Source organism: Athene noctua, chromosome 1 (assembly GCF_965140245.1).
Source record: "Athene noctua chromosome 1, bAthNoc1.hap1.1, whole genome shotgun sequence".
In the NCBI taxonomy this organism is placed as follows: domain Eukaryota; kingdom Metazoa; phylum Chordata; class Aves; order Strigiformes; family Strigidae; genus Athene; species Athene noctua.
In genome coordinates, this window is record NC_134037.1 from 6,810,270 (window position 1) to 6,835,963 (window position 25,694).

The 25,694-nt window shown below is 38.8% G+C and overlaps 1 protein-coding gene across 1 annotated transcript in view; it reads left to right on the plus strand.

The window, feature by feature from the left end:
- CRISP2 (cysteine rich secretory protein 2) overlaps positions 1-22,073 on the plus strand; it is a 48,296-nt gene extending 26,223 nt beyond the window's left edge. Inside the window, exons 2-7 of the mRNA XM_074933465.1 lie at positions 17,691-17,819; positions 19,065-19,155; positions 19,685-19,830; positions 20,398-20,492; positions 21,194-21,282; positions 21,946-22,073. Coding sequence (XP_074789566.1) covers positions 17,691-17,819; positions 19,065-19,155; positions 19,685-19,830; positions 20,398-20,492; positions 21,194-21,282; positions 21,946-22,073 — 678 coding nt within the window. The remainder of the gene's footprint in view (positions 1-17,690; positions 17,820-19,064; positions 19,156-19,684; positions 19,831-20,397; positions 20,493-21,193; positions 21,283-21,945) is intronic.
- Positions 22,074-25,694: the final 3,621 nt, after the last annotated feature.

Sequence of the window (25,694 nt, forward strand, 5' to 3'; positions counted from 1 at the left end):
TAACAGACGGATAACTGGCAAAACAAGTAAACTGAAAGCAATAGAGGAGAGAAACTTTGACTTTAATAAGACTTTCGATATTGACTTGTATGCCATTACATATAAAGAAAGAAAATGTGGTTTAGATTACATGTCTGTGAAGGAAACACACATTTATTTGAAACTCAGAATAAGTTTCAATTCACATCTTACTTTGACATGATGAGTTGATATCAGGTAAGGGCTCTGAGGGCTTCCGTGCTGTGTGAGCCAGTCTCTGTTGTAATTGTTTACTTGTGCAGTTGAACAGGGAGTTCAATCCTAAAAACTTTTTTAGAACTGAACCTGGTTGATGTTCCACATAGTGTAGGGGATGGGACTGGAATTCAAAAAAGAGCCCAATAAATTGGAAATGTTATTTGGGCTAATAAAAGATGAGACAACAGAATAACTATGTGAATGTGAATTGGAGGACAGCAAACCTTAAAATGGTAAAACTTAAAACATCAAAAAGGGCATGTCTTGTTCTGAGATGTATTCCCCACTTTCCTGTTAGTAAGACCTACAAGTTATTATTTCATTCTGTTCACTATCAGTAAGTCATAGGTTGATATAATAATATTCCGAAGAAATTTATGATATATTGTTATGAAATATTAGTACAGAGATGACTCAGTACATAACAACTATACTGAGCTTTCTGGAAAGTCCTAGCACAGTTTTTTAGAACAGGGATGTGTGAGTTCAACTTTGTGCTGGGCTAAGTCATTCACACGATAACTGAAAATAGCATATGGCTGCAGTAAACAAGAAAGCTGCTTCCTTCTTGCAGATATTTGAAATTTTCGCAGATATTTGAAATTTTCAGCGTTTTTTTCCTACTAGAAGTTTACAGCTCTAATAATTCCAGTAGCATCATTTCTCCAACTAGAGCAACACTGCCCTCAGGCAATGGGATTTTAGTGAGGATGTATTTGGCCCACATCAAGACCTTCCTCAGTTTCTCAAGGTGATTGTAAGACTGACAATGTTCATACAAAAAGATAGTAGGAAGCAGTCTGAGTAACCAGGACTAAGAGATTTATTTATTATTCCTTTTTGAGGGAGAAGGAGTAACCAGACCAACATGAGTAGATGGTCAGAATAAAATACAAACATGCAATATAATAATAATCAAAGACAGACTTCTGGGTGGACCGTACACTGGAGGGCATATTTCAAAAAAAGATGACGTATAAATCAATATTTCTTCTTTGTAAGGTAACAATCCTTTAAAAAATGACAAGACAAATAAGAAAAAGGGAAAAATTCAATAAGCATCTGTGGCAGAAAGCTGCACCCAAAGCTTTAAGGTTTCACGAAAATGTTTTAAATGACAGTGTTAAAATTTTAATTGCACTTGAAACAAGAAGCCTGAAAAGGTCACCATGCTGGGACCCCGTAGCTGCTTTTCAGTGCTCCCAGAAAACAGCCATATATTTTCTATATTTTGCATCCATTGCATTGTTTCCCCTAGATTATGAAGTGGTTCTTTGACAGTTATTTTTTGGATCTAGATAGAGGCTGTTGCTTTCTCTTACCAAACCTTTACACATTTTTACATCAATCCTATTCCCAAACTTCTCTCACCACAGATGAATTGAAAGCTGTCCAGGGTTTTACTGGATACTGAATAAAGTATTCTCAAAGAGAAATATGAATGTGAAACACCATTGAAAAAGAACATGAGGATCTATAATCAGGCAATACACTAAACTATTAATTGTGGCATTAAACAGTGACTGTAAAAACCAAATAAAACACATAAATGTCCATTGAAGATTCTCTTTAAGAGAGACAAGTTTAAAATTAAGGTTTGGACTTTGGAGATGAAGTGTTTGATCCTGTAAAGATGATTAAAATAATTGTTACCCTTCTGGTGTTCTTTTCCTGCAGCTTAATCAGGGACCTAGGGGTGGAATTTAATTTGCAATAAATAAATACAACATTTTCTTTCCCATTTTCTCCAACACATTAGGAAAAAAAAAAATCAGACTGTATCACTCCATTCAGCTGGGAACAAGGTGCTTAATTCAGGACATTTATGGCAAAATCAGAGACAAAGGAAAATACAAGTAGTTCTTGGATCTCCAGCTCCTTCACAATTAGTAGTTACATTAATAAAAGACTTCACCCAGCGTGTAGGAAATTTTGATGGACTCCTCTCCTGTTTGTACTGAAGCACACATCCCTCCTGGAGGAGTGTCCTACTCCTCACGTCACCAGGGATTTGGAGTGGCTGGCACTCATGCATATGCATGCCTGCTTTATCTCCTCTTCTGTCTTTTCCCAATGACTTCTGGAAGTGGTCAAGATGCCCAAATATAAGTGTCTGGTGCCATATTAGATGACCTGGTGCCTACAGTATCTCTGTGTGGGGCTGGCAGATGGTTTGTGAGAGATGCCTAATCTTCTGGACTAGAAAGAAGATGCCAGGAAAGATCTACATGGCGTTCACAGCCACCCTGGGCACCTATATCTGTGCAGGGTTTGCAATTTCTAAAGCAATGCTGGAATACATGTAGGCTGCTTCCTAGGGGAACGTCTTAACCATGAGGCTGCAGAGGTGATATCAGCAGCGGAGAACAGCCTCCTCAGAATAATGTATAAACCCCTTTTGGGGAGCTCTGCTAAGAGGTGTTACGTCTTCTCTGTTAAAACAGAGAATTAAACTGGATTTCATGTAGCCTGCCTGGGTGTTCTAATCCCATGCCAGCAGGATAAAGGAACAGTGTTTATCCAACTCTGAAAAATTACTTCCAGAAAAAACTTACTGGCTGATGTGACCCAAACCCCCAATAGTTTTAAGATAATTAAAATGGTGCTCTTCAGCTAGCTCATAATTTTCCAAACTAGAATACAAAAGAAACCCTCTCTTACTTCTACAGTTGAACATTCTGGGCCAGAACCAAAAAGGGTTGTGGATCCAATGGAGCCTTCCCACTCTGAGAAACTGGTTTGTAGCTATGTCCTCAGCCAAACTACACTTCTCTGAGTGCAAAATCGTCTTGACAGGACTAAATTTTCACAGGACTAAAAACTCACAAATTAAAAGCAATCCAGTCACATACCAGCGCAGCAACTTCTTTAGGTTAGAGCATTCAGATAAGGCATTCCTTTTCCTCAGAAGAGGCTAGTATGTAGTTCATGAGTCATCTAGTTTGAGGGACAGGTTGTTAGGGCTTTCAGAGAAAGATTAAAGTGAGCATCATGTCAACACCACTATCTACGCTTTTTCTGTAGGCTCTATTCTCCTAAGGGTCAGTTGTGGTGCCTAGCTGACTTCACAGCCCAAGCTGACATTAAGAAGTGGCATACTCCCAGTATCTCCTCTTCAACTTCAGTGTCAGATGTAGGATGTGAAAGATCTGCTGCTCACGTCAGAGTTTTTTTCAGCTCTGTGTTGGCTCCCAGCTGGCTTGTTCTCCCCTTCTAGGCCACAGTTTTGCTATTTGTCTGGCAAACACATTTGACTGCTTAGTTTGAGCTGGATGGATAAGAAACCAAACCTGGAAGAGCTTCAACCTGCAATGAATGGCCCTAGGCTGTTGCTGCACTGTTCGCATAGCACTGATCACAGACTTCTGCCCTCATGCTTTGGGTTTTATGAGCTGTTAGCCTTACATTTCTTACCCTACCCATTTCCTCTCTGCACGCAGCTGCAGCCTCTGCAAATCCACATCCACAGCTGTTACCACAAAACTGATCTCTCCTGGTGCTCTGCAGCCGTACTGAAGCAGTGAGGAACAGGATTCCCATCCCCAAAATCCTAAATGTAAGCAAGACACTAGCCAAAGGCATTAAGCTGTTAAGAGCTGAGGACGGGAAAAGAAAGTTAGTACCTATTTCTTTTTGCACCTGCAGGTTGTATATTGAGGAACTTTTTGCAGTGACTTTGCATTGCCAGCAGTGGACGTGAGGAGAAAAACGTATGTGCTTTAGCTGACTGTTAAATTGTTTGTTCAGCTGCTGATTGTGTGGTCAGTGGGTACAATAGAGCAGAAGCTAGCTCTGACCACCTGAGCAGCTCACTGTCAGGCTTTCTCCACAAACCATAACTGCAGGTGGGTAGGAATTCAACAGTTGTGATGCCCTACAACGGCCCCATTTTTTAGCTGGCATTGCTTTGAGTATACCTGTATCTTACTTTTGCATGGTTCTCTTTTTACATCCCATTTCTTTCCCCTCCTCTTCACTAATTCGTGATTACTATATTTTGTGTGAAGGTTCTACCGTGCCCCAACATGTACCAGGCAAACTGAACAGAAAATCAATCTTCCGGTTTTTATACAAATAAAATACAAAAGAACATCATAACATGGGACAAAGATGGCAATTTAAAACAGACATAGTCAGTAAATGCACTTGAATTTAGAACAGTAGGTGAAATAAAGCCATCAGTCCCACATCTCTGAACTCAATTGTTCTGAGCAAGATTAATTTCTTAGGTTAAACATAATTCATGAAACATCAGTCACGCCAAGAAAACAGAAGACTGGGAGTATTTATTTACCAAGTTTCTAAAACAATTCCTGGCTGCTGCAAGTTCAGTTTTGCATGATTTTTTTTCTCTCTGCAGATTCATTTTGGGTTATCTGGTCCAAACTAAACTTCCTCATAGATAACATACACTTCCAGTTCATTTCACTCCGTTGCTGAAGAGTGGGAGGTTAGAGACTGTTCTCCTGGACTGAAATATTATTAATGCAGACTAACTGCTCCAAATTACTTTTATTGTGAATTATGAAAAATACATGTTTTTAATCCCAGTTTCATGTGGTCTGTTTTAGGTTGAGACATTCAGGTCAATGCACGTTGTATCTCAGAAGTGACTGATGTAAACTGCATTTAGATGAGGGCAGCTATACTGTAGATATATACGGTTTGAATTTAAGCTGAATTCTACCCTAGTTATTAAAAGACTATGATGGGTACATGGAATCATAACACCTGAATTTCAAGACATGAATGCACACTTAGAAAACAGGGATGCTCTCAGCGCTACAGAGCTCATCTGCCTTTCACCTGGAGATTCACCTGGTTCTACAAGGTCAGCTTTTCCAGAAAACTGTTCTGGGTTCCTCTCCTTGGTGGAGCTAGATCAGTGAAGACAACAGAGCTTGATGCACCATAAATCTGCTAAAATGTAGACACATCTTAACATGAGAGAAGTCTCTCCCAAAACACTCCTCATTGTCTCATTTAAGTGTTTGATTCAGTTGGGAGCCCACAACATCCTGAGATGCACCGGAGTATCTTGCCAGGAGTCCAGCTACAATTCGGAAGGGTGCAGGTCTTCCATATGTCCTTTGTAATATCTTTAACACTGAAAGGGTGTTTTGGACATCCTGTTTCATAAAAAACGGTTCCAAGCACCTCCATATAGGCTGCTGCATTTAGTCTTCAATCTCCACCAACCCAGAAGATCTCCTTCCTTCTGTTGGGATAACTAGCTCAGATGTAGAAACTTACATTTTAGATACCCTCTTTTAGTAAGACACAACTATATTTTATGACTTCTTTCAGAAAATTTTATACACTAATTTATGAAGAGATGTATGTATTTGCTTTTCCCCACCTTGATCATAGAAAAACACTAATGTAAGCACATGTGCTTAGATGTTGTTGACACTAGTGTGAATAACTGGATACTTTCCAATAGTAGAAACTTGTAAAAGACAAGTATCACTTTCAGCCAGGAAATCTTTTTTTCTTACAATTACTTTTCTGCAGTTCATTACAGAACAGCGCGTCCCAGGTTCTGCTTCCTGGACTGTACATTCATTTTCTATCAGATCATGTCTCTCTAAAAGGGAAGAAAATTACAGGATGCAGAAACCAGAAAACTATGCCTTCTTTACAGTGTTTTATCTCAGGGTCTTTTTCATGCAACTAAATACTCCCTCTTGCTTTTTTTTCCACCTAGCTCTATGGTTCCTGCACATCAGACTATGGAATGGCTGAGCTTCAGTGAGATGTATGAAAGCCTTTTCAGTCAAGGTATGCTGTGAATGGAAATGTAATATGTCCACTGGTTATATAGCTTAGATTCATCTTTTATCAAGTAGTTTCCCATTTCAGAGTGTTATAACCTTTACGCTATTACAAAAAAGGGTGAGAACCCCGTCCACAAACAAGTTTGGCTGTGGCCAAATGAAGTTATTTCAGTAATTATTATGGGCCAAACTGCAATTAATCAGCAATATCGTTGCCAAATGACTCTTCGTGCTAGGATATTGTGATTTTAAATGGAGATTATCTTAACACTTCTTTTCATTGCTCCACATGTTTCTCGTTTTCTTACTGCAACCAGTCTAATAGAATGGTCTATCCAGGTCTCACTGACTTGCAAATCTGATTTTCCTGTTTTCTTCTACATTTTAACAAGCTTTTCAGTCTCAGCAAGTTCAAGATATTTTTTACCAACTCAACACTGTTACAAGAAGACCAGCCTTCTTTCTGTGCCATCTACAATACCTCTGGCTTACTCATATCAAATGCATGAGAAGGCTGAAATGCTTACATATGGAATGAATTTAGAGCTGACATTTTTGTAAGGAATTCATGGCAAAAGTCCCCGTATTGTTGTTAGATTAAAGAAACACCTTTTCTCAGCAAATATATGTAGCAAAAAGAATTAATGAAAAATTCATTAGCATGTTTTACACAGAGATAGTTATGGCTTAAGTCACTAACCATATAAACTGAAGCTGAGGCCTTAAAACCATTTTTATCCATGAGTAAGAAACAAATATCTCCAAATCGTCGTCACCTTTGAGATATCTGTGATAGTTTGGAGTCTGTATGGCTTTGTATCTTTCCCTATTAGAAAGAAAAGGTTGTAGTTTCCACTTCCTTTTTCTTAAAAAAAATCATTCAATGAATCATTTTTATCAAAACACAACTTGCATTCTGAGAAATATTGTTGTTTGCTTGACCGATTTTATTTCAAATAACAGATTTGTTCTAAAACATCAGATGAGCAGAACTATGTTTTGTTTGGTTACGTCAGACTCTAACAGGGGAAGACATATCTGAAAAAAAGTGTTGTTCCACATGAGGTTTCTCTACAGAAGTCTTCCATGTTCACTTTCTTTGTATCCTTCCATATTGTTAACGTTCACTAACAGGCGTTGGTTTGTTTGTTTTATGGGAGAAATGTGATTGAAGGGATAGAGTTTATCTTTCTCACTGACCTGTATCTACCAGTTTCTCCTATTCTAATCTAACATTTTAAAGGCATTAGATATGTTGCTTCCTGGAACATTGTTGGCTGGATGGTCTCACTCAGTGGCTCGATGTCCAAGTGGAGAGTGGTGACAAGTGTCATTCCTCAGGGGTCGGTGTTGGAACAGGTGCTGTTTAACATCTTGGTTGGAGACACCGGGAGTGGGACTGAGTGCGCCCTCAGCAAGTTCACTGACAGCACCAGGCTGTGTGCTGCCTTCGAGATGCTGGAGGGAAGGGATGTGCCATCAGGGGGATCTGGACAGGCTGGAGATGTGGGACTGTGTGAACCTCGTGAAGTTCAACAAGGACAATTGCAAGGTCCTGCCCGTGGGTCAGGGCAATCCCAAGCACAAACACGGGCTGGGGGATGAGTGGATGGAGAGCAGCCCTGCGGAGAGGCACTTGGGGGTGTAAGTGGATGGAAAACTGACTGTGAGCCAGCAGTTTGTGCTCACAGCCCAGAGAGCCAACCGTGTCCTGGGCTGCGTCCAGAGCAGTGTGGGCAGCAGGTTGAGGGAGAGGATTCCCCCCTTCTACTCTACTCTTGTGAGATCCCACCTGCAGTGCTGTGCCCAGCTCTGGGGCTCCCAGGACAAGAAGGACATGGACCTATTGGAGTGGGTCCAGAGGAGGCCACAAAGATGGACAGAAGGCTAAAACCCCTCCCCTACGCAGAAAGGCTGAGAGAGATAGGGTTGTTCAGCCTGGAGAAGAGAGGGCTCCAGGGAGACCTTACAGTGGCCTTCCAGTACTTAATGGGGGCCTACAGGAAAAATGGGGAGGGACTCTTGATCAGGGGTGTAGTGATAGGACAAGAGGTAACGTTTTTAAACTGACAGAAGGTAGATTTAGATTAGATGTAAGACAACACTCCCTGTGAGGGGGGTGAGGCCCTGGCACAGGTTGCCCAGAGAAGCTGTGGCTGCCCCCTCCCTGGAAGGGTTCAAGGCCAGGTTGGACGGGGCTTTGGGCAACCTGGGCTAGTGGAAGGTGGCCCTGCCCGGGGCAGGGGCGTGGAACTAGGTGATATTTGAAGGTCCCTTCCAACCCAAACCATTCTATAATTCTACGGTGTTAGAACTGGTTTTCAGCTATTTACAAGAAAGGGAGATGAAAAAGACTAGCTCAAATGCAAGTGCTTTCACGATTGAGTTGTCCCAAGATTTGGAATGTATTTTACTCCAGAGTTCTTTTCTGGAACCAGATCCTTAATGTCGTGTAGTATAGATTTAGACTACATAGATTTGTAGTATAGATTTAGAAATGTTTCTAATGAATTATTAGATCTGAACTGCAGCTCAAATGCCAATCTGCATACAGTTAATAAAGAGCAATGATACATTTTTACATTGCTCAGCTTTGCCACATTTAAATAGAGAAGATTGAAAAGACCATGAACACGTGCACATATTGAGCTTTGATATGAAAAGTCTATGATTTTAGTAACTGAATCGTTTGTTAATCAATTTGGACTTTATGTAACTGACTTCCACTCAGCAAAAAAATTTTCTTCTGTAATTTCAGACTTTAGAATTTAAGAGCGCACATTAGACTTTACAAGCAGTTTTTGAATAGTAAGACTAGAAAGGAATGAAGTTTATTCCCCAAGGAAGCCACGAATTCTCCTCACTGCAAACTTTTAAGAACCATGTAGAAAAACATCTATAAGGCACAGCCTATTTATACCAGATATTGTTCTAGGGACTAGAACACTAGAAGGGAGGGAACAGGCCTCTCAAAGTTTCTGGTTGACAGTTTTTTAAAGCTATTCCATTATACTGTGCTTATGCACAGTTACTATTGGTTCATTTATTTGGGGGGGGATTTTTTCCTTGGTTATGAATAGTCACATGGGCAGTAGTTTCAAGTTTCCCAGTGTCATGAAAGGAGACATCACAATCACTAGGGAAATAACTGTATCATCTGGGCACTGCAAAAATTGGAATTCCTTTAATAGGGAAAATCCTTTATGGAGGATCTAGACCCGTATTTTTTGCTTCAGGATGAATACTTTCATAACTTATCTGCAGTCCAAAGGCTGGTACCAGCAGTAGGTTAGCAGCCATGACTACAATTCGTGCATTGCAGACAGTGTTGTTTCCATTTGCTTGGGAGATCTGGGGCTCTGCAGAAGCAGGAGAGTTCAAAAAAGACATCTCTGTGCTCAAAACATCCAGAAGTATCTTGTCCCCTCCCACAAAGGGGAAGCATGTAAAAGGGACATGGTGGGACTCCGTGTTAGTGCGCTTAGCTCCTCCTTCATATGCTCTTTACATTTTCCTCTCCTGTGCTCTGTTTCTAGGGTGCTGATTTCTGTAAGGGAGGATGTAAGAGTAATGAACTCCTGTTTACAACACACAAAAAGTTAAAAATCTCCCTCTTAATTTCAAAGCAAGAGATCAGGAAATTCAGAAACATTTCCTTACTATTTTGCCCTTTGCCTGGGCTAGCCTTTTGTGTAGCATCTAACCCCATATGAGAATAACTGTTTGAATTATTACCCTGTTGGTTATCTCCCTAATAATCATCTAGAGTGGAAGGTGAGTTGGGTTGTGTGGAAGAAATGAATGCTCCTTTTTGCAAAACAGAGTTAGCTAAAAGTATCAGGTCTGCAAGGTGTTTTGTATAGCTAAGATCTATGCAAAGCCTGAACCACACTAAACGGCATGAATTTTAATCAAAAGTACTAGTTAAGCTGTCATTAGCTTCAGTGGAACTGAAGAATTGAAGAAACTGGAATTTTTGCCTTCATTACTTGAGGTCAAATGAGATTCTTATAGTTCAGTATAAGAACTTCCACAGTCAAATCTCTCAAGCTGATTTTTTTTTTTTTTTAAGAACTTTCCATATTTTTATCTTTAAAATAAATATATACATTTGCAGAACCCTGTGGAATTTTATTTTTTTTTTTAAACTGAATTACTCTACCCCTTCTGGTACTCCACATGAGGAAGTGAGAATTGATATGCTAAATCGCTCTTTGTACCATGGTTCCGGATGTCAATTTTATTAATCTTTGTTTTCTTCCCAATTATCTTACCCATAGACCATGAATTGTAGCATATCTGACAGACGTTCTTTACGGAACAAATGGATTTCACTATTTAAACAGGTGTGGCGTGCTTTAAAGAAATACTTGCAGTGGTATCATTTCATTTTAACAATACAAATAAAGCTCAGGTGACTGTAGCAAATTAATGAAAATTACTGAATGCAGTGAATGGGGTAAAATGGAACTATCTCCCAGGACAGTGAGTATATGGAAGTGTCAGAGGTGATAGAGATGTAGTCTTAATAACTACAGTAGGCAGTTTATTAGTCTTTCTGATGATGACAACCTTGGTCTCATCGAAGTTGTCACAAACACTTCAGATAAAAAGCATCCTTTCCCTTATCTCAGAACATGGGAGGATTCGGGAGACCTTATCATGAGTGGCTTCCTGTAGTGCTGCCTGCTATACAGGTAAAGAACAAAAGCAGCTGTGTTAGAAAGGAATCATAATTCAGTATTAAAATTCTGACCACAGCATATGTGCAACAGGAATACTGCAGAAAACAAGAAACAATAAAACAATATTGAGTCACACTATGGGCAGCAACCTCAACCCAGCATAACGAAAACGGGGCTCAGCATGCAAGGCACCACAGCAAAGGCAAGGATGAGAAAGGGATCTGCAAGAAAAGAATGAGAGGATTGGACCTAGATGATCTTTAAGGTCCTTTCCAACCCAAACCATTTTACGATTCTGTGATTCTGTGAGATGTGCAGATGCTTTATGCATTCTGAAAGCCGACAGGCAGCGTGGAAGGAAGCCAGTCATATTGTGCTTAAATAGAGTTGAGCACTTAGGACCTGTCAAAGCTGACTTTGTGGTATTACCTTATAAATAAATGGAAGGAAATATTCTGCAAAAAGAAAGGTGAGCTGAGTGATGCTGCACCAGAGCAAAAAAAGCGAACACATGCCACACATCTCTCCAGACTAAAAGGGGAAGATGTAGAAGTCTGTAGCCATTCCGCAAATAGGTTACTCTTGAGCAACACATGGGGCGAAATGTGTGTAAAATAATGCCTAGTGCCACAGCCTTTTGGCCTCAGTGAGCTAATACGATATAAATTTTATTTAGCACATGAAAGTTTAGGAACCACTTGGAAGAAAATATCATTGTGTTGCCCAGAGTGCAGGTCATTCTGTGCATGGCTATGAAGTGAGTTATTGACTTATGTCTCTGCCTCAAAATTCATATTCCATTCTTTTGCCAGAGAGAGGACAGACAATTGCAAAACAACCATCCCTCAACTTGAGCTTTCATTTTGTGAACACAACATTAGCACTGTAGCTTGCTGATCAGACCACAAGTATCTTGGCAAAGTCAAAGTGCTGCAAAAGGACAAGCATCTTATCTTATCTTATCGCTTTCCTTACCCTGGAGACAAAAAAAAATACCAAACCAGTGCAATTGGATTGGTTCATTTTCAGTCACCTGTTCATTAAGAAAAATTCTTTCTTCTGAAATGTGAAGCCCCACAGCTGATGTCATTTATGAGCAATAAATATTGATAAGGAAAGAGAAGGGAACGCATATATATATACACAACCCTAGAGTGGGTGAGGAGGGCCTCTCACTCCTGCCACCCTTCCGAAGAAACAGAAGGATTCTGGCTGGACAAAGGTAATGTATGCAGAATTGAATTTCTGTATTAGAGATTTTATCCATACAGTAACCTGGTCAGTATTGATTGGGCACTGTGCTACAAAGACTAATGTATTTAAAATCTAAGTTGTACCAGATGTGATAATTAAAAGAAAAGATCTTCTTCACAGAGGAAGAATTTAAAAATAAATTATATCTTCTCTTCACCTTCAACCCGTGTGGGTAAGAAACGGCTTCAGTGAAGTCTAATTCCATATTTCTTGAGATCAAAAGGTAACACTGACTCACTTGTTTCATTCTTCAAACGTGAACATAAATTAATCCATTTTGCAGAGGGTGGTCAATCATGGAAAATGCTTTTCTAATGCCATCTGAATTATTTTTATGTTGAATTTATTTCACTTGAGTATTGGGATATACCAGTACAGCTGAACTCAGAATTTTGCCGTCTAGAAATGTTAACTATCTGTCCAAACTTTCAGATATATATGCTATTAAAATGTCTATCTGACAGTATGCAGTAAACGGATTGTATTTTCTAATGCAGCGTGAAAATTTTACAAAATGAGAGTGAAAGATGTAGACTCAGAGAAGGTAGAAAAAACTTATATCAAAGTAACTGAAAAGACAAATATTCCCACTCTTACAAACTTTCAAACCTGCTATGCCCTGAAAGATTTATCAGTTGGCAGGAAAAAGACTCTGCTGAAGAGTGGAACACCAGGACTAAACATGAAAAGGCTGGACTGTATTTTTCAAACAGACCTTTGTTTCTAACTATAGATTTTTTTTATTATTATTTTTTTTGCATTCAATCAAATTTGCATGAAATGTCCAGTTTTCAAGCAGAGCTATCTAAAAATGCATCTCTAGCATTTGTCTTTTCAGAAGCATGAAAAGCGATTTAGTGGATTCAACACTATTGACATGGAAGGATAATTGTATATGGGAACTGTTGTCTTTTGTCTTTGAAAGTAATGCCAAATACATTTACTCCAAGGCATAGATTTGATTGTACAGTCTGACAATTGAAGATGTGCAGTGATGTTTTAATCGAGTTTAATTCTGGAGCTAGAAATGTTTTGTTTCCATTTGCAGCACTTACCTGGCGAATCCCAGATCTTGTTTCTGCTTGTAAGGACAAGACAACCCCTCAGTGACCAAAGATATCCCTTCAGTTTAAGAATTTATTCCTCATTAATATGAGAACCTGACTCTGCCTCATGAAAGTGATTTCCTTATGCAATTATGGGCGAACAAGCTAAAGACTGAATGTCTGAATGATATGAAGTGTTTGGTGTGATAGGATATGTCTTGCTGATTTATATCATGCAACAGAATATAGTACTGAAATAAATGATCAATCTAGCTGCAACCTAGCTTGTACGAGGAGAACTGTAGTCACCAAACCACATTATCTTGGTGTTTTCATAGGCTGAATAGACCTAAGAGTTCAGGTTAGTTAGCCCAAGCACAATGCCATCATAGTGTAACTATGAAGCCCACTGGACAGTGGTGTCCTACCATTTTTGAAGCCCATATGGCAGTGGTGTCCTACCATTTTTGTTAATACCAGTTTGGGAATTGATACACCAAGCTCATTACCTTGTGAGCTCATGAAAGAATACAGCACATTGCGTGGAATAATTCAACAATGTGTGGAGATTTTGGTCTGAACTCAGACATCTTGGTCTTGCATTGCTACCATGCAAGAGAAGAGAGACGTGTTTTCGCTTTTCTTCTTTAAGTTCCTTAGAGGTAGGTTGAAACTCTGCATAGGTGGGAATTTAAAAATAAAGAATTCATCTTGTTCCAATAGCGGCTTGATGGCCTTATTCTGATATATGGATTCATGCTTTACATTTGTTCATGAATGCTTTGCTGTGAATATTAGCCCTAAGATTTTTTTCCCGGGTGTAAAAGTCACATGGTAAATTTATATTCCCTGGTTGATTGACCTCCAATCTTAGTGGAAAGTCTTCCCTGTGTAAAAATGAGGAATATTTCTAGCTGTGCCTATAGTTATTGGCATCTAAATTCAGTGGGAGTCACTCTCAACTGCAAAGCCAAATGCTGGCAAGAGCATCCCTGCATCAAGCCCTTTACCGTGACGTTATACACTGTGACAGTTATGTTGGAATACTCTTACTGCAAACTAGTGTGGAATACTCATAAAATGTAAACATAGAAGGGGGCTCACACACAAAGAAAGATGTTTGATAACAAATTTTTTTAAACTTTTTCTTAATTTATTCTCTAGTGTTCTCATAGGCCTTTCCCAAGCCCTCTGCCCAGAGTTGGTTTAGTTGGAAATTTAGCCCCAGACAAGGGTTATAAGTGGACCTGCTTGTGCCCAGCGATCACAATGTATAGAATTTTCTCATAGTATTGGAGATGCTGCACTATTTATAAATGAAAGAGTCACACTAAAGCACCTGAGAAGAAAACTAACACACTTTATGGAGCCCCATCATTATTGTTATTGCTATTATTACTATTATTATTATTGTAGTTGTTGTTGTTGTTGATATTATTATCCCTATAATAAGCAGAAATCTCTGACACCACAGCTGTAGGCTGACTCACTCACACAGGACTCAATAGCAAGTAAATCCACTGACATCGGTAACATAAACACAACATAAATGAAAAACAGATCAGATCAAAAATCCAGAGGCAATTCCAGATGTTAAACAATGAACAGGATATGAATAATGTTACAAATGCCATTTCTTCCAAGTCACTATTCTAGGAACAAGAAATGTTCGTTTTACTCAATGAAAGAAGAATTAAAAATAAGTTGCATTTCCAGGACCCTGGTAACTTGCTGTTAATTCTCTGAGATGTGAATCTATGCTTCAGTTCCTGCCAGAAGTAAAAACTCTTAACTCATTCTTCTCACCTAACATCAACATGTTTCTTTAATCACTTAGCAGAGATGGATTGGTGGGTTGTTTATATTTTCATTATATATTTACGGTTTTAACAGGTGTTATCCCAATAGTTTCCCTGTCAAGTAGAATTTCCTGGATCTCTACCACTGACCTGTACTGCTCACGCTGTGGATTTTTCTCAGAAGTCAGCTGCAAGATTTATTATGTTTGACATTTTTTTATTACATCTTTTTTCCTTGCTAGCTTCAGTCTGCTTTAAGATAACCCACTGAGCTCAAAGTTACTTTTCCTTGGGATTTTGCTCTTTGCCAACTAAAAAGACATGATCTCTGGTATATGCTTAACAGTACAAAGATAAGTAACCTCTACTTCTTCCGACATGTAGAAAAAATATCCCATGAATACGAGTGGGTTTCACACTGTCTGTGTACGTACTGTGGCATTTGCTTCTATAAGGTATCTTAGCAGCCAAAGGGCAATAGCCAATATTACTTCCTGAAGGTTTTGTTTATGTCTAGGTGTCAGATGTAACTTGTGGGTGATCACCACCATTTGCTTGAGCCATTATGATGCTGATTTAATGAAGAAACAGTGAGCAGGAAAGGAATGGAGACAACCGCTTATGTGTTCAGTGCTCCACTCCAAAACATCAGTTCCCAATATGGATGATGCTTGCTTGAGTAGGACGCTGTTGTGACCCTACTGAACAAATTAATGAGCTTTTTTGTTCTACAAGGAGGCAAAGATGAAAGAAATGTTGCAAATTCAAGAGGGGGCTGATTGATCTGTTAAAGAAACACAGAACTTTATGCTACTTACAGCCCCTGCTTCAACACCAGGTGGAGTCATCTCTGTACAGGATAGTGATGCCCATGCACCACCATACACTAATTTGCACAGTTTCAGCACATTCAACTGTATTAGATAGCAGTTAAAATAATCTGTGTGGCAGGCTTGACTTTGCAACAGTTTTGTATCTTGCTCACGTACCACATTACACCACAAACTTTATGCAGCAGAGATTAATGGATTTTGTGTTTGGTTTTGTTTGTTTGTTTGTTTGTTTTTTCTCTGTAGAAATGGATCTACTAACTGCAGTTATTTTCCTGGCTGCTTTGTTACACCAGACTGATGGACAGGTAGGAGCATTCATCTATGCAAAAGAGTCATATCTGAGCACATTGTATAGTATGTGACACGGCATACTCTGGTCTAGTGATCTCTAGAGCTTAACAAGCCAGGGTTAAAATTAATGTTAGCGTTTTAACATAACACAATAAGATGAATTCTTGATTTTCTCAGGTTTTTGCATTAAAATATTTCTTCTGCCTATCAAAATAGTCTTCTCTTCATAAGAATAATTTTAATAATACTTTTTCCCCAAAAATATGAACAAAGGCTATTCTAAAGTAGTTTAGCTAAGTATCAGAAATCTAGTATTCACCTCAACTTAGAGAGAATTAATCTCGTAAGATGTAGGTATCTGCTATGTAGACATTTGACTATGAGCTGTTTATCAAGATCTACTAAATAATGAATGAAAAGAAATAAGTATTTTGGGGATGCCAGTCATCTCTTTCCTCAATAAATTTTGGGTGAACCATGTCCTAAATTGCTTGTTTCTTTTACCCAAGTATAGCAGCATCTTAAAATAAATGGCTGAGACATTATTTCTACCATTCTAAATCTCTGAAGTTAAACAAGATGTACGACACTTTTTGGGGTAGGTTCAGTTGCTCAAACAGAAGAGTCCTAATGCACCTTGAGACTCTCCAGAGTATCTGAGCCGTTCCTGGACAGCTGCACAGACAGCTATCCTTTTCTGGAGCAACAGTCTGAGGCTAGGTATGGCTCTCTGGGCATTTAAAATGGCATTAGATGCCAGTTTAAACCACAGGCTAGAGCCTTTAACACCCAGAATTGAGTTCTGAAGGCAAAGCAGTAAGATTCATCCATATTACTTGGACATTCCAGAATTTAGCCACTCTCATTTTATGCTTTTCGGATTGACTGTAAAGGCAAACTGACTTTTAGATATTTATATCTATGGTATACATATCTAAAATTAAATAAAATGAACGAGTGCCTAAAAAAGACACCATCACACCAATGGCAGAGCTCATCTCACTGATTTAAGCATCAATGTATTAGTTGTCCAGATCTCTGTCAGAGAGATCTCTTCTCTCTACAAACAAAGGAAGGAGAAAGAGGTACTTGTAGAGAATTATTTTTCCAGTCCTAAAAAAGGAATTCAAATATTCTGGGATGAACTACCTCTGTCTTCTGCCACAAAGAGAGTCAAGGTGTCTATCTTAGACTGAGATGTCTCATTTTCAGACATTAAGTGTGAAAAATCTTTTCCTGGGTGATGTTTTACTCTGAAAATTTCAACATAAGCATTGCAACTCTTTCTCTCCACAAGGGCTCATAACCTGACATCACTATGTAAAATGCAATCTAAATCATTCATTGCTTTCTTGACCTTAGGTATTTCAAAAGATAGTCTGCAAACAGCCCTAAATTCTCATCTAACTTCACATACTTCCAAAGCTTACAAGTGACAAGAGCTAGGGACTTTTTTAGTTCACACAAGATGTCAAAGAAAGACTTGAGATTTGGTTCCAGAGCTAATCTTTCTCCATATTTGATGTGGAGGCATCTGAAGGTAGAATTCCTATCTAAAAAATTAATTTAGGACCATGTTTCCTAGTGAAATGTGCAGTTCAAGTGAAAGAAAGAAAGAAGAAAAAAAAACCCAGCAATTATAGGAATAGAAGAAATAGTAAAGGAAAATTGGGAATTTCCAAGAAGCTTTACTTTGACAGGAATCTCATCATTTATCTTGCTTATTAAAATTCTGATATCTGAAACCTTCATCATCATTGTTTTCCAGGGTTTTCAGTATAAACAATTGGACACTTCCTCTCCTCATTTTAAGTTGCAAAACCAAAAGCAGATCCTTGACCTGCACAATGAAATACGGAGATCTGTAGTTCCCACCGCCAGCAACATGCTGAAGATGGTAAGCTATGCATTGCAACTAATCTACTTCCCACACCGTTAGCAGAAGATTTTAGCCTTCTAAATAACACGCACTCACTGAACAGGGAGGGCAGGAAAGGTGCTCTGGGACTGAGATGAAGAAATCAGAATTTTATCCCTTTGCTTCTGCAGGCTTCATGCTTAATTTTGCACACCTTGAAGATGCAAGCACTTGTGAAATCATCGCAAAGGTTACAGGATAGTCACAACTATTATTCAAAACCTCTCTCCTAACCAACACATCTTAGTTTCTCCACTCAGAAAAACTCAACTGAGCAACATAGGAACTCATAGTTCCTGAGGGTTTTTGTCTACAGGAATCTTGAATACAGGTTTGCCCCAGCCACATCTATTTATTGCTGTCAAACCAACATGTAGCCTGCACGGTGAGCCATAAATTGGTACTTTATGTTTGTTCATTGCAACAGACAGCAACTGCAAGCCTTTTCAAGGAAAACATTTAAACTGGGAGTAGGGTAGAAAATGCGGTGATGGTTCTCAGGTTATGGATCCCATTCTTTAGTCTGTGGGATAAGCAGCTGCCTTAGAAGAGAAACACATGTCCTGGGTGAAGGAAAGAGTTTCTAAAGCGAAGGTGGAGCAGGAGCACGAGCAGCAGCATGCTGGTGAATCATGCACTGTCAGGGGGAAAAAAAAAAAAAGACCTAGATCTGCGTAACCATCTGTCCTCAGCTGAGTTTGCTTTGCCCATCACTGCTCCCACCCCTGTCACCCCTGATGCTCTTTGTTATCCCTATCCCATGAGAAGGTGAGCTGGTGAGTGCTTTATGTTTAAGTCTGCATGGTGAAACTCGCAAACTTTCCCTAGGTTCAAAGTCCAGCTGGTGTCTATCCCTACGTCTCAGCTGCACCTGGGCTGAAAATGAGTTTTTATATCATTTAGTACGCTGCACCCTGCAATGTTAACTTAGACACAAAGCCAAAAGAAAGCAACAGTAGGTTGTAAAATTCCTAATCTTCAGGACCATCTGGAGATCGGGACTGTGTGATACTGTACAGAATAACCTGCTCTACAACCTTTAAGAGCTGAAGTAATGTGGTGCTCATGCCCCAGTAGTGTAAACTGGTATGACTCTTCTTCTTTCTGTTGAGGACCGTGGCAACATTCAGTGCACAACATCCAAGTCACTCCCCATATTTTTAATCCTCATGGACTTCACTAACTTTTCTGTGACCTGGATACTTCTTCCTTTGTGTCTTTCAGGTGTGGAGTGACAAAGCTGCCAAAAATGCTGAGAAATGGGCAAAAAATTGTGGAATGAAAATCAGTCCAAGAGATCAGAGAGTCATTAATGGTATATGACAAATATAGAGACTAAGCTGATGGGTTAATATCAGTTTGCAGATGAGCCCTGTGCATGTGAGCTAGAAATAAGGAAAACTTTTAATCTGTTGTAGAATCGTTTTAGGGTTATTAAACAGGAAAACATCTTTGTCAGATAAATAGACTGAAAGACAAATTTTTGGAAATTGGGAGAGGCGTGCTATGTACTTGCCCTGTATTTGTACCTTTCTTAAAGTGTCCGCTTCTGTCTCCTGCTGGAGACAAGACAGCACAGTAGGTGACTGTTGGTATGACTAAGTACAGCCATTTTCATGTAACAGTTTGTAGTCAAATAAGTATCTGTGACTGAAAGCTCACCAAAATCACTATAACATTTCCTGTCTTTCATAGAATCAGGTGTGTTGCCCTTTTCTTAAAATCACAGGCCAAATAGGTTGGCATCATAGAAATGTTTTTAGGATGTAGCTACAACCCCTCTGTCCTACCTCCCACCCTACAGTTTGCTTCTCTCTTAAGTAATAGATTTACTTCTATTTCAGGTGTCACCTGCGGTGAGAATGTGTTACTATCATCTTACCCAAAAACATGGGCTGAAGCAATTCAAGTCTGGCGCAGTCAGTCCTCCAATTTCAAGTACGGATTTGGAGCAACTGCGAAAAATGTCAATATTGAGAACTATACTCAGGTATGGAGAATTGAAACAAACTGCAATAATACTCTGTAATTACTGGAGTACACTTAGGGGAGCTGGGAGATATTTATCAGCAGAAAAAAAAAAATTATCACGGTCATCAAATCATTATCTATCATTCACACTCTGATCCAAAGATGAATGATAAGTTAAAACTCTTTTACATCTAATTCTGAGGCAATGGAACCAGGATTTTGGAAGATCTGCCCATAAGATAAATATTATTCTGTAGGAAAAATAAAATGGATATCTTTAATTTAGAAATAAATATTTTCTGTATAGGGAATGAGATGCCTGATTAAGAAACGTCAAAGCAAAATGTTTATGATGAAAATATTTGAATTTAAACATTAGTGTCCTGCCAGAAACTGTACAAAAACATTTGGAAACTGGAGGACAGTTAACTCATTTTTTTATTTATTCTTTCTGACCGGTAAACTGTAAACTTAAAGCTGAATAGACAAAACAAAATAAAATTCTGGTTCTGCTATTTTGTGAGCCGTTTGATGAGAATTCAGTAAAACATGACTCTGAAATAATGTGTTTATTTTTATTCTACAGCTAATCTGGTACAACAGTTACCAGATTGGATGTGCAGTTGCCTACTGTCCTAAGAAACAGTTCAAGTACTTCTATGTGTGCCAATACTGTCCTTCGTACGTACTGCCTTTTTACTCTTTTAAGATGCGATAATCATGGATATGTTTTCAAAAACTCCTGCGGTCATGTGTAGGATAAAATGATTCCAGTTTATTTCAACTATTTATGATTTTGAAAATACCAGTGTGAATTGTGGGTTTAACATCAGGTTAATTATTTATTTTATTTCACATTGAAACAGATATTAGGGAAATTTTAGCATATGAACAAAGGAAGGTCTATCTCTGTCAGAATCAGGCATCATGCACGAATCATCCTATAACTTTGACCACAAACAGACAAGAAAGTCCAATGCAAAATAAAAGCCAACAGCAAATGAATATTCACAGAGGTAAAGAGAACATCTGAAACAGCTGCATGCCAGAAGGCATCTGCTGAGATTATTTCCTTATAAGCCACAATCACTTGAAAGCCATTAGAAAAGCAGAACTGAGAAGCACGTAAGATTTTTTTTTAACTGATAGTGCTATACAAATTCAAATAATCGATTTTCTTTCTCTAAACCTTATTCTTCTTATTTAAAATCAAAGTTATTGTATTCTATGAATATCTGAAAAGAAAATGTGACTGTCTATGAAAATAATTTTATCCCAAAACTTCCAGATGCCTTTCGTTGTGATAAATAACATAAATTCCTGTTAATGGCCCAGAGCTGCACTTTGATCGTGTTTCGTTTTGTATTTCTTTCAAATTTCAGAGGAAATAGGGCATCGCAAATAGCTACACCTTACAAAAGTGGACCGAAATGTGCAGACTGTCCCGGCCACTGCGACAAAGGGCTTTGCAGTAAGTGAATGTGTTCTTCTCCTTGCAACAAACATTGCATCACCTCCGATAATAATTTTGTTCCTCTGTAGCATTGTGTCTTTGCATAGTTACTTCTTGCTAATCTGGATGAAAGATCCCAGAAGTGCCTCTTTCATTTCCCCCCAGAAATGATAGTGGTTAGATATTCCACCAGAACAGGCACAATCTTGAGTAGGGGGTTTGGACCAGATGACCTTCAGAGGTCTCTTCCAACCTCAACCTTCCTGTGAGAAGAAGTAAATTGTGTTGCTGTTGAGCAATAGGTGCATTATCACACCAACAATCTGCTTCTTCCCTCTCCTGGAAATCTCAAGAAAAAATGTCTTGTTGTACATCTCTATCTAAGGGCACGAACAGATCGTCAGGCTTCACACATCTGTATGTACGTGAGGATCTGAACAGGCCTCTGGATTCTTCAGACTCCCATGTGGAGCAAGTCAAAGCATACAAATAGATGAGAACCGCAAGATGCCACCTTTCTCCCTTTTCTATAATATTCAAACAATTTTAACACTAGAGCAAGAGTACAAAGATTATACAGACATGAAAATTCAGAATTTTTGGAAAATGAAGAAGTATCAGACCGGGACTTGTTTTCTAAATAATATTTCATGGTTTTGTGTCTATCTTTTGTATTTTTAGCCAATCCTTGCAAGTATCAAGATTTAGCTGAAAACTGCGGGAATCTGAAAAGCTTGTTTGGCTGTGGCCATCCACAGATGAAGAAGAATTGTCCTGCTACCTGCACATGCACCACTCAAATCATGTAATGTCCTGGTGGATGTCATTATAGCTGCTGTGAGACTTGTTAGGAAAGAGTAGAACTCACTGTTAAGTGTATTCACTTTCAGTGCAGCAGCTCAGATTGACCTATAGGTAACATTTTTTTCTGAAATCTCACCATTACTCATCTTTGTAAAAATCATGCTTAACCTACTAATGTGTTATTTTGTGGTTTTTTTCTTGCGGTGGATCTTCCACTGATGCATTTCTTTTTAATGGGAGAAACACTTTTAACACACTTTAGGTTTTTTTGCAAAATGTGTTAAATGCCACTTAACTTTCTTCTGTTACTTTTTCTTTGATTATCAATGGAATGTATTCCTGCTAAATAAATACATGATTTACCACTGGTTCACAAACAGAGCACTTCATTGAAGTAATTTATAAATCAGATTTTTTTTATTTGGAAAATTCCTTACAGATATTTCAAGGCTCTTTGATACTTCATGTAAGTGGGAATGAGACAGGAAAAGAAAGACAATGTAAGAAGTGATGTGGGGGTTTTTTGCACTGCCAAAATAAGAGGCATGTGTTGAATCTGCCAAATTTTACTCCGTGACCTAAACGCAAAGCTTGTGATACATCTGTGTATGCAGGTGAGAAATGGTATTTTTTTTTCATATGGCACCAACAGTTGAGAAATATGAAGCTTTTTAAAAACATTCATAAAAAGAAAAAGGTATATATATCCCTTCCCATCCTCTCTATGAGTAGATATCTCCCACATTCACTAGGAATTCATATTACAGCATGTAGAAATGAATGCTGCTGCCAAAACAACCCCTTGAATAAGCAGTAGATCCAAGTTCCCAAAAAACGCCATCAAAATATCTGATTTATAGAACTTCCCAGGTACCATCTCTGTGCCAGTTCCTAGCAGTGCACGTCTTCAGGATGTCTCCAAGGGGATAAAGTTCAGCTGAAGGCCATAGATGTGCCTTCTCCCATCTGTTTCCAGGCAGGCCACTATCTCCTGCCTAGGGGAAAGTTTAGCTGGATCTGCCGCACATGCTCACAGCAGCATGTTAATTTGTGTATTGGTTCTATTGCTGCATTTCATCGAGGAAATTTTTTAATTTCACATCTTTCCAGGCCCTTTGAAATGCAGGTCATCACTTCAAAGGGCTGTGTATCTGTACTGACCCAGAACTGAGGACTTAGATTTGTTACTTGTCTGTGGCATTGGTTACTTGGAGGAACTTTCTGACCCATTTAGTGAGGGGCATTATCACAATTATTCCTCTTTAGTTACTGACAACATTATTACATTGATAAGACAATATTTCAGAATCATTTTACAGCTTTTATTTTTTACATGTCATAGCTTTTACCTAATCTTTATATTTCTAACTTTAATAAAAAGATAGATAGAGAGTATATAGATCTTTACCTACAATTTATAAACTTTTATAATGGTAAAAAATTAGCAGACACCTGGAACAGCAGCTTCTCTATGAATAGGGACGTTCTTCCACTACCCTTCCTCCCGGCACATCTCCCCAGTGATACGTCCTGGTGCCATCCAGGATGTATTAGGGTGACCTCCAGCTGCTCCTCAAATGGGTGCTGGCCTCCCATAGGTTTTGAGTCACATATACCAGCCCTTAGCAGGACTGATCCAACTCACTACTTTCCCTTCCTATTTTAAACCAGTAGAAATAATTTTCTCAATAAGATTGCAATTCTGGTTAAAAACACAAGAGGGTGAACCATACCCAGACATTCAGCTGCATCAGTTTTTCATTTTACTACCTGTATAAAGGGATATTCCTACTAGAAATTAAAGTTTTGGGCCTACCCTGGCCTGCTTTTAACACTTTCTTGCACAGAATTTCTTAGGTAGTACTGGATGAATAAATAATCACTCTATATAGAAGTGATTTAGTAGCAGTTTCTTCTCCTCCTTTGTTTCATCCTGTCACTGTTGGCCAAATTCCTATTATATTAAAGCAATTTATTCCATCAAATTAAGGCAATTTATGATTTCCAGGATATCAATGTCTAAGTCTGGTAGCCTTGATTATCTACCTTCCTGAAGCTCACTTTCAACATCATGACTGTGTGCCACTATTCAAGGCTCCTACAATCATAGCAATATTTGTAGAAACTGTAATTCTAACCAAAGCTGGGTGAAAATTTCCTGATAAACCTATGTTTTCCTCAGAAAATACTATGCTATAAAACCTCAGTTCTCTTACAGGGAGAACTCTTGACAGAGACAGAACTTTTGGCAGAACTCTCAAGTGGTTTTGGGGATATTTTCCAATATTTAATTCCTGCTTGTAAGCAAGGAGATGGGTGTTGACACTCCTTCCACACATACACTTTCCTCCCTCTCTCTCTGGGACAATGAATATTTAAAGGGGCATGATTTAATTATCAGAGATTTCTGAGAGAGCTTCCTCTCCAAAGAGCCAGCTCTTGTGCTCTGGATATCCAGTGTTTGATGGTGTGTGAGCATGGCAGCAGCAGGAGCTGGAAGAGATCTGCATCACGAAGTGCAACCCTGTAGTGTCCTGCATCCCTACTGCAGGGTATCCAGGTGTTGATCTTCTTATTTTCATAGGGCTTTTCAAAAGATTCTGCTTCTCTATTGATGTGGAATAGAAAAAATATCAGGTGAGGTAAAATGCTACCTGGATGATCTTATTTCTCAATACAGACTTCAAGGAGAGCTTGGGTCATTTCACTTAGTTGTTCATGTCCCTGGAAAGGCTGAGATGCTTCTGAATATGAATTTCCCATATACAGCAAGGTCAAAGCAGTATGACATTCACTGAGATCCAGCATGACAAATAACTTTTTTCAAAAAAAACTTATTTTTGATACTGATGCCCTGAGAGTTGGTTTCTTTGTGGCACTAGCATATGCTTTTTGGTATGTGCTGAAGTTACATTTATAGGATTTTTAGATGTAGTTAGGGCAAGAAGCTAGTAATGCCTAGAATTTCTTACAATTTCTGTTCTGGCTGCAGATACACTCACATAAGCACATATGCTGAGAGATGATAAGTGCAACTACCATGGTACAAGTCTATGTCTTATCAGTGGAGAATGATGTAAGAGCTCTTCAGCAGTTAACTTACATAACATGGGCTTTAAACGCAGGGTGTTGAACAAATATTACGGAGTAACTTCAACAGTCTAATGACTTGTGAAGAAAGAATATTTTTGTTATTTAAAATGCACCAGCTGCAGTAGTTATGTTATCTAATTTGACCATCTGAGAATCATCCTCTGGGGTAAGCAAAATGGAAGGTCTTTCACTTTTAATATCACAATTTTTTTCTGAGAGTCATGGACCTAAATCTTCTTGTTTTTTCTTCATCTATCGGTATGATAGAAGCACAACTCTTCCATGAATCTTGCCTCACTTGTGTCCTTAACATATCACACCTACAATAACATCAGGTTAAGCCGTCAAGGCTAAGGCTTCATACTAAATGTAAAGCAAGGCTTGGAAACCTTGACATGCCATGAGAAATCTCTGTTGTCAGAATAATTAATGCCCAAGATACAAAACTATATCAAGATGCTTAAGCAAGACTGAACAGCAAAGGGCCATCAGAGTAGGGCCAGGATGAGGGCCCTGGGCTGTTCCTGGCTATT